This window comes from Eleutherodactylus coqui, chromosome 4, assembly GCF_035609145.1.
Source record: "Eleutherodactylus coqui strain aEleCoq1 chromosome 4, aEleCoq1.hap1, whole genome shotgun sequence".
Taxonomy (NCBI): Eukaryota; Metazoa; Chordata; class Amphibia; order Anura; family Eleutherodactylidae; genus Eleutherodactylus; species Eleutherodactylus coqui.
Genome location: NC_089840.1, coordinates 212482859 through 212493244, shown reverse-complemented (window position 1 = coordinate 212493244; position 10386 = coordinate 212482859). Strand labels below are relative to the sequence as shown.

The 10386-nt window shown below is 39.6% G+C and overlaps 1 protein-coding gene across 1 annotated transcript; it reads right to left on the bottom strand.

Annotated features, from left to right (window-relative positions):
- Positions 1-719: 719 nt before the first annotated feature.
- On the bottom strand, positions 720-8136 carry LOC136624854 (toll-like receptor 13). The gene is made up of 2 exons (XM_066598785.1): positions 5317-8136; positions 720-901 (listed from the first exon to the last, which is right to left on the bottom strand). Exon 1 carries the CDS (start codon positions 8134-8136, stop codon positions 5320-5322), a length of 2817 nt encoding a protein of 938 aa, XP_066454882.1. The 3' UTR covers positions 720-901; positions 5317-5319.
- Between the last annotated feature and the right edge of the window lie 2250 nt (positions 8137-10386).

Genomic DNA, 10386 nt, shown 5'->3' with positions numbered 1-10386 from the left:
TAGATAGACATATTCAGTATGGTTTATCCATGAAAATATACTGACAAAAATCCAACACCTAGAAGTTGTTGTTTTCCTGAAAAAAAATTCATCCTGCAGTTACATCTCAGGCAGATATGCAGATGAGTAAAGTTGTGGCTTGATTAAATGAACAGTCTTAGCCCCAGAGGTCCTAAAAGTGGTTCGAATATCAGCCTATAAAAAGGCTCTCAGAGACTACTTGTGTGTTGTGGACCTCTTTTTCCGCTTGTGTAGGGCTTGTTGACAACTACATGCCTCAATGATGCAATCGAGGAAACTTTGCCTATTTAACAGAGTTTGAGAGGTGGCGCATTATAGGAATTCGAGAAGTTAGATGGTTGTATCAATGAACTGAGCCACCTGAGCCATTCTGACCAGAGTGTTAGGAGGTGTTGGCACTCTTGGATGCATGAGGGCATGCAAACAAAGCAATTGGGCTCAGGACGCCCTTGACAGAACACCAGTAGATCGTCCAACGAACACATATATGGCCAAGAGGCATTTTACAGCAGGACAATGCTTGGTTGTACACACAAGGGTGTCACAGGTATGCCTACACAACATTGCCACACTTCTGTGGCTGCCCAGTCACCACATTTATCACCAATAGAACACGTATGGGACCATCTGGGATGCCAACTTCAACAGCCCATGAGTTTGCACGATCTAGAGGCTCAGTTACAGCAAATGTGGACCGATATGCCGCAGGATACCATATGGAACTTGTATGCCTTCATGCCCGCCTGTATCACATCTCGTATGCAAGTTAGAGGTGGTACAACAGGATTCACATGGATTCACAGAGACTGATAAGTAGAACTGTATGGTGAACAGCAAAGAGTTCCGGTACATTCACGTATGTGCTTCACTGTGCTTTCCCCTAAATTTAAAAACAAAGAAAATTGAATAAATGACAATTGTACAGTATTGTAGACTTTACCTTACAGTGATATATATGGAGGGCTATTTATACCAGTTAAAGAGAAAACAATAGATTGATTAAAGGGGATTATCGATGTCACTGTGCCTGTGGAACTTTCTGCTTCAGGGGACTGATCACACAGTATTTATTATCAAACTCCTGGAAAACTACTTAAACTAAGGGTGCTTTTATCGTTCAAAAAATTGTTGAAATGAGTGAAAGTGAATGATAGTCATTTGGTTTAACCCCTTGAGTGGCAGGTTTCTTACCACCCTGTCATACCCACCAAGGCAGGTTTTTTAAATGGTCTAATCATTTAATTTCAACTAATTTTGCAGTCGCGTTCCAAGAGCCATAACTTTTTCATTTTTCCATTGACACGGCCATATGAGGACTTGTAAAAAAAAATTAGTGAGATTGGAGGAAAAAAAAGAAATTCTGCCATTGGTTTTTTGGATTTCATTTTTACGGCGTTCAGTTTGCAGAATAAATAATGTGATAACATTATTCTCTGAGTCAGCACGATTCCGGCGATACCACGTTTATACAGTTTTTTTTGTTTTGCTATTTTTGTACATTTAAAGCATTTTTTCTTCTTTAAGGTTTGCTTTTGTGTCGCCACATTCCAAGAGCCGTATTAATTTTTTTTTCCAATGCCAGAGCTCCAGAAGGCCTTGTTTTTTGCGGGATGAACTCTAGTCTTCATTTATCTAATTTTTAGGAACATGTAAAATTTTGATCGCTTTTTATTCCATTTTTTCTAGTGGCAAGATTAAAGGGGTTGTCCCGAGCCAAAACCTCAAAATTTTCAATTAGCCCATTCCCCCTGTCACCCCCCCGGCATAAAGCAGCCCTTTAAAGCGGTTATAAACCGCTTCCTACTTACTGTTTAGAAGAAATAATAACTTATAAAGTTCTTCATCTAAGATGGCGCCTGTGATGTCCCAGGGTGCGTTCCACGGTGCACCGCGCTTCCAGGAGGCTTTCATGCGCGCTCCCGAGACGCCGGTCACGTGAGCAGGTGACTGACGTCATCGGTGGAGGCGTGCACTTGTAATGAATGAAACGCCGATCCAGCCACCCCATTGGCTGGTCGGCAGAACGCATCACAGCGGGAGGTGGAGTCCGCTGGAGAATACAGCAAACAGCTGTTTCTCCCTTCTCTTGACCACACAGACGAGCTGTATCGCGCGGGCACGCTGGAGCGGCTCGTTCACAGCAGGGAGAGTACAGACTGCGCAAGCGCGTCTAAAACAGACTGCTGAGGAAGAAATTAGACGGTACCATGGCGACGGGGACGCAGAGACAGCACGAGGACGGAGACAAGTGAGTGAATAACTTCTGTATGGCTCATATTTAATGCACGATGTATATTACAAAGTGCATTAATATGGCCATACAAAAGTGCTGAACCCCCCTTGCTTTCTCGGGACAACCCCTTTAACAAAATCTGTAATTCTGGCATGTTTTTAATTTTTATTTTTCACTGCATTCTCTGAGCCATATAAATAATGTATTAAAGTAATTCTACAAGCCATTACGATTATGCCAATGCCAACTTGTAATAGTTTTTTTTTTCCTTTTTCCTGACTTTTTCACACAAAAAAAAAGTAATAAAAGTTTAAATCACCCTCCTTTTGCCATATCTATAATGAAAAAATCTAAATCCTAAAAGAAAAATACATATTTGGTATCACCGCGTCTGTAAAAGTCCGATCTATGAAAGTAGTGCATTATTTCCCCCGCACGGTGAACCTCGTCCGAAAAAAAAATAAAGAACGCCACAAATGCACTTTTTCAGTCACCCTGTCTCCCAGAAAAAATGCAATAAAAAGCGATCAAAAAGTCGGATATATTCTAAATTAGTACTAACGTAAACTACAGGACATGCAGCAAAAAATGAGCCCTTGATCAAGTACGTCGACGGAAAAATAAAAAAGTTATTGCGCGCAGAAGATGCAGCAGAAAATAATTTTAAAGAAATTAAATGTCTTTGAAAAAAAATACAAGTACTACAGCAAAAAAAAACCTATACAAGTTTGGTATCGTAGTAATCATACTGACCCATAAAATAAATTATCATGTCATTTTTGTTGCAGTTTGTGTGCCGTAGAAACAAAACGCAGTGAAAGATGGTGGAATGTCAGTTTTTTTCATTTTACTCCACTTAGAATTTTGTAAACGTTTTTCAATACATTATATGGTACTTCAAATAGCACCATTGAAAAATACAACTCATCCCGCAAAAAACAAGCCCTCATGCAGCGACATTGATGAATAATTAAAGGAGTTATGATTTTTTAAACAGGGGGAGGAAAAAAAGAAATGGGGAAAAAAGAAAAAAAGGGGCCGTGTCATTAAGGGGTTAAATAATGTATTAACTTCCTCCTCTGGGTCATTACGATGCAGGGATAACACATGTGTAATTTTATTTTTAATTTTTTGCAAAGTAAAGGGAGGCAAGTGTTTTTGTTTTTTATTTTTTAACTTTTTTTAAAACATTTTTTTTTATCCCTTTAAGGGACTTCCACAGAGACCCATCAGGACCCCCTAATCACATTCTGGAGGTCAGATGGTGACAGCCCTTTACATGCTGCAGTCACATAGACTGCAGCATGTAAAGGGTTAACACAGCAGAGATCGGAGGTTTCCTCTGATCTCTGCTGTAAGAGCTGGTGCCTGGCTGTCCCCTGACAGCCAAGCACCAGCTCTCCCTGCCACAGAAACCATCGGCTTGCTTCTGACAAGCCGATGCTCTCTATGGCAACCTGTAAGCAAACTAGTGCAGGAGTTTGAAATTTAAAGCGGGAGATTGCCGGCAGATCAGCAGTATCTCCCTGCCTCTTATTTCAAAATCCTGAACTACTCTGTGTGGGTCTGTGTAGGCAGAGCACAATGCCACAGCTTGTGGCATTGCGCTCTGCAGCTCCCATAGCGATACATAGCCCAGAAATCTTCCGGGCTATATCGCTATGGGCAGTGGAGCTCGTCCCGGAAAATTTCCGGGCGTGCCAGTCAAGGGGTTAAACTCAAGCCAATGACTGAATGACAAACGAGAATCATTAGCTTTTTGCTCATCGTTTATCTTATGAAGGCATAAAAATCAAAGTTGGCTCGCTCCCTTCTTGTTCAGTTTAAACACTGATCGTTCACTGTTTCACATTACAAATACAGAACACTGATCGATTCTCGATAAAGAGTCAACAATGAATCTGGTTGTCTAAAAAGACTGCATGAGAGCGAACGAGCTAGCGTTGACGTCACTGGCTCATTCGCTCTTGCAAACTTGAATCATCCAGTCTAAAAGCACCCTAACTGAAGCTTTGGCATTTTGTGAGGAACCAATGTATTTTATATTTTTGGATAAGGAGGCTAGACAAGGAAAATTATGAATTTACATTTCAAATTATGTGTTTTCTTTCTGAAACACCACAACACTTCAGAATAAAACATACAGAGGGACAATAGGCATACCTGTCCTAGGTGACAGATATCTTTTAATGTTCAATTTTATATGTACTGCATACACTGTACTACCTATGACCCCCCCATCAAACTGAACACACACAATATTAAAAATACACATGTAACGCCTATTTGTATCATGCTTCATTGTAAGCATTTTTCATAATACACGTCCACCAACTTGGCAGCTTTCAAGATGGAGGTTGTATATCATAGGTGCACAGTTTGGGTAAAATACATGGTTATTAGGAGATTGATCTAATATTAAATATTCTAAAGGTATTTGGGTGGTTTATGCTCTATACTAGGACGACTATTAAATCTGCTCATCAAAAGAATATAATGATTAGCGTTGAGCGAGCGTACTCTTCCGAGCTTGATGCTCGTTCAAGTATTAGCATACTCGATGGTGCTCGTTACTCGAGCGAGCATCACTCTGTGTTCGACCCCGCCCCAGTTTTTGCCCCTCTCCACTGTGACATGTCAGTTTTGGCCCCTCCCCGCTGCGTCGCTGCGCACGTCAACGGCAATTTTTTTGTCTGCCTGGGAAGAGAGGGAGAGAGACACGCACGAAAAAAAAAAAACTAAAAAAGTTCGGCACCCAGCGGGTCCCATACAAAAAGTTTTTGCCCCTCCCTGCTGTGACATGTCAGTTTTGGCCCCTCTCCGCTGCAACGCTGTGCACGTCAACGGCAATTTTTTTGCCTGGCTGGCTGGGAAGAGAGAGAGAGAGAGTCTCCCATTAAAGTCAATGGGGTTTGTTACTCGAACAGAGCTCTCGAATTTTACGATTTGCTCGACTCGAATGACGAGGACCTGAGCATTTGGGTAATCACTCATCTCTAATAATGATATAATACCTAGTAATTAGCTAATACATTTGAAAATCAATTTTAATGTAAACATACATTTTATGGCTTCTGGTTATCCTGGTATGCGAGAACTTTCCGTAGTCTGGCCCAGAACAGCTGCTGCCCATCTCTATCTTCTGGCCACTTCAGGTAGGTTTTCTTGTCTATAATCCTAGTGAGCTTGTGGTAATGTTGAAGTTCTTCTCTAGGGATGTCATCCAGGAATATTAGGATAAGAGAATCTTTACTCTCTGCTACAAGCCTGTATGTTGCCATTCTTATCTCCAGGGAGCACCAGTTACTCTGGAGGTAACTGCGAGTGATAACACAAATTGTCCATCTACTGCTATATATACTATCCACAATGTTCTCTACTATGTCTCTACCAATCTCAAAGTCTCGATTATGAATGCACACTTTAAAGAAAGGAGGACCGTTTTGCTCCAGGTTAGGAAGAAGCCGCTCTGTTACCCACTGTTCATTGTGAGTATTGTAGGAAACAAATACATCATACTCGTAGCGTTCTCTTTTCCGTTGTCTATTATACAGCCAACATTGGATTGTGTACAATAGGTATAAACTATACCACCAGATACTTTCATAGAAAAGGGAGATGCACATAAAAATCAAAGTACAGAAAAATGTAATAATGAATGTAATGAAACCATGCTCGGTATTACAGTTCTCTTCCAAGAAAGAGACTAAGTAAGAATTTTGAGTTTCGGCATTAACAAAACAAAGCTGATGATAAAAGCCAGGAAAATAAATTTGTTTTTCATAGGTCACCCACTGACTTAGCCATGAAAGATTACATTGACAAGAAAATTGTGTATTTGGCAAAAAAATATATTTTAGGCTAACCATATCAGAAAGCACATTGTCCGGAAATCTGTAAATATTTTCATTTTCTATCATCAAAAAACGAACTGATTTTAAATCTCGAAACAAAACATTGGAGCCGTAGTCCTCTACTCTCAAATTTACTAAATGCAGAACTTGAAGGTTTTCCAAGCCAAGAAATAATTTGTGCACATCTAATGCTGAGCCACCACCCGGTTCATTTACACTTTCAAGGTGAAATAAGGAAAGTTTTGTTAAATTTTCTAGAGAAGAATTAAAAATGTTTACTTTAGATTGTACAAATACTTCTACTTTTAAATATATCTTTTCCACATTTATAAATTTTCCCAGTGGCGCCTGAAATCCTCCTTTACTACAAGCAAAAGCATGGATATTTATTAAACTGAGTTCTTTAACTTTGTGAAATGGAAATTCATCACACATATCAATAAATACAGCCTGTGATTCGATGCTCAAACTTTCAAAGTCATCGAAAAGGTTGAAAAATCGAGGTTCAATTGAAAGTACATCATCAAGTGCTTTCAGGGACATTCTTTTTAGCATCATCATTTTCTTTGACCACCACATGGGCATCAAATATTTAACATCAATTGCAATCTCCTCAAGCTTTCGTAGATCCTCAAAGGCCCAGTCATTAATTTCTTCTAAGACATTTTCATTTAAGGTCAGTTGTTTTAGTGAAAACAGACCTGCGAATGCAAATTCATCTAAACTGTAGAGATGATTACTTTCTAGATGCAGAACTTCCAGATTTTTCATGCCACGAAACGAATACTTACTAATTTTCTGAATTTTATTGTTACTCAGTGAAAGTGTTTTCAGTTGTTTGAGGCATAGAAATTGATCTTGTATTACAGAAGTTAAATAGTTGAAGGTCAAGTTAAGATTAACAAGCTCCATGGAGATGTTCTCAGAACATATGTTAATTGTGGTAATTTTATTGTTTGACAAGTTGAGTTCCTGCAAGTTTTTAAATTTCTTCATTTGAGAAGCAGACACATTTTTTATAGAATTATATGATAAATCTAGAATTTTCAGTATGCTGCAAGATCCATTGGAAGTATGGATAAACTTTATGTTATTGTGTGTCAGCTGGAGTTCCTTTATCTGGAAGAGTGATACATAAATACAGATGTGGAAAGCAGAAAAATGAGAATCTGAAAATGAAAACGAGTCAACTTCTTGGATCCCAGAGTTTTTCAAAGCTTTTAAAGCTGAATAATATATATTAGGTTTTAAAAAGGATAATTTTGGAAAGTTACATAATGAGTTGTTTTCCAGAATATAAATTTGATGTCCATCAATGTTCAAATAGGTTATATTAAAATGTATGGGACTCATATTACCTGTTGGGTTTTCACTCAAAAGGCAGTCTGCTTCTCTGAATGCAATTTGATTGCTGCTGTAGAGAGATAATCCTTGCAGATTTTGGAGTTTAGGAAGATATTGAGTTACTGATGATAAAGTTTCAATGAAATTGTTATCCAGAATAAGATGTTTCAGCAGATGAAGGTCATCAAATATCGATTTCTTTAAAGATGAAAAAGGAAAACCTTTTAATTTGAGCTCCTGCAGCATGTTGAGTCCTCCTAAATCAAGTTCATCAATGGTTTGATTGTGTGTTTGTTCCAGCCACAAAACAGAGAGTTTCTCAAGGCCATGAAAGACCACTGGTGAAATCACAAAATTACCGCTTATATAGATGTAACTTAGGTTTGGAAGATGGGATAAAGCTTGTGGTGTAATGTTAACATTGACTATTTCAAGGAAAAGCCAGTCTGAAGCTACAGGAACTTCTTTTAAGTCTTCTGTTATAGAAGTGTTATAGAACTTACAGACGGCTGCAAGGCTGAAGTTCAGTTCATCAAATCCACAAAACGTCCAGGCCATTCTAGTACTATAAGTCTGAAAATATTCATGCTCCATGATGTCACAGTGTTTTCTCAGTACGCCAAGACAGGGAGAATAACCAAAGACAAAAAAAGCTAAAAACAGCAGAAAAAAAGTAGAATCCATGTCTTCAGAACACTTCTTGCAGCAAAATGAGTTAAACATATATCTGTTTGCTTCTATAACTAGAATTGTTTGCCAAGCAGATTAGGTTGCGGGCATGCCAGATCCTTTTATCACCATTGATATAGAAAAAAAGGGGAAATGAAAATGTTAATTATTCATCATCGAGAAACTTTTATATCACATAGATAGGAATTCCTTGTGAACTTTGCATTACTTTGCAACTGTGCCTTAGATGTTACATTCAATGCTTTAGGCATTGTGCAGTTATAAGTAATATTATTCCCGATACCATCATGCTAATACAGGGGTATCACAAATGCATCTCCCTGAATTGAAACCCTCATAACTCACATAAACGTGAGGCAGTTACTAAGCGTGTTTTACGCTATAATCTCTAGGAAAAGTACACGAACGTTTTTTTTCCATTAAGAAACGATCCCGGGTATTTCGTACCTGGGCGTGCGACAGATATGGCTTCTGCCACAGCATTCTGCTATAACCTCCTATGTCCCAAGGAACAAATGCGGATGACAAGAAAATAAACAAGTCAAACAAGTATTACAGCTTCTGTTTATAGCGGAGCTATGAGAGTTTTCTCTGATCCATTTTAGAACAGGTACCAGTGAACCCTGGTAGACCCCACTGACTTCAGTAGAGCTCAGTGGGGTTCTGTTGGGTTCACAGTATGTTAATAATAAGAATAGCGCTGCAGACTTTGCTATTTATACCATCATAAACATTGGAAAGACTCAAGCAGAGTCCTATAGTAGGGGTTATCCAGGCAAAATAAGTATTTGGATTTTTACTCAGCCTACTGGAAAAACATAAAAGTTGTTATATTCACCTCACCAGATGCCTAGCGGCTCCTGTTACTGGCTGATGACATAGACATGTGATTGCTATAGCCAATCACCAGCTTGCTTTGGCCAGTGATTAACTGCAGCGGTAACAAGTCTCAGTATCCAGATGTCATCCCTGCTGGAACAGGAAAAGGAGAGCAGCTGGGGATTAGGAACCATTCAAACTGGAGCAATGGGAGTCGGGTGAGGTGAGTATGACATCTTATATGTTTTTACAGCAGGCGGAGCAGATTTTCAAAATTTATTTTGCCTGGATGAACACTTTTAAAGGAGATGTGAACAAAGCCTCACATTGATAAAACTTGTCTATATGCTTCAAAAAGAGGGACACCAATCCATGCAGGAATAATTTGAATAATAATGAATTTTCTGCAAAATAAATATACGGTATATTAAGTAGCACATAGAGAATTAGCGCCATTTCAATAACTTGCTTTTATTGGGATTGATGGAAAGAATTTCCACAAGAAGGCAGAGAAGAAGGGAAGCGCTGTGTAACTGTGTTATATGTTATATCATATTAGAGCCAACAGCCAAGCCATAATAGGAAATAAATATAATTATATGCAATTTGGACATTGGAACTGAGAGCATAAATACAGGAAAAGGAACAGTGGGGTATAGCAACCTAATAGTAGTAAGAGAGTTCTCACATTTAATGCGCTGCATTAGAAGCCAGGCACGTGTCTCTGGTGCTAGTGGAGCGGGTGCTTGGCTATCGGATGACAGTAGGGCACTTCCTCTAATACCTCGGACCAAAGAAACCTTGGATCCCAGGCGTTTGAACCTTAACATGTTGCAGTCAGTGAAATTACGGCATGTAAAAGGCTGACAGAGGGAGGGGACTCCCTATGTCACCCTTTGGACACCCCGCGGTGTGATCATGGGGTCCCGATAAGCCGCTATGGCACCTGGAGGCTTGAATATAGCCTCTGCGTCTGCCAGCTACAGTGGCCTATGTGGGCTAAAAACAAGAAGTTGAAAACGTATTTTAAAAATTGTAAAAAAAATAATACCATCAAAACCCCACCTTTACTCCTTTAGCCCTCGTTCAGACAAGCATGTTTATGTGCGCACGTACATCCGCATAAAAACCACACATCTATTAGAATCATTGGTTCCCTATGGTGTGCTCACATGTCCGTGTTTTACAGGCATGCAAACGCATATTCCCCGTGGGGGGTCCCCTTGTCACTGAACACTGTGGCAGCACTGTCACAGTATTCAGTGACAAGGGGACTCCCTGCAGGAAGTAAAGAATCCCCTGCCACAGCTGTCACAGCAGGATCGCGATGTTCTGCCATTGCTTTTGATGGAGCCACCACTGCTGCCAGGGGACCCACTGAAAGCAATAAGATGCCGGCACCCTCGCAGTGATTTTCAGTGAACG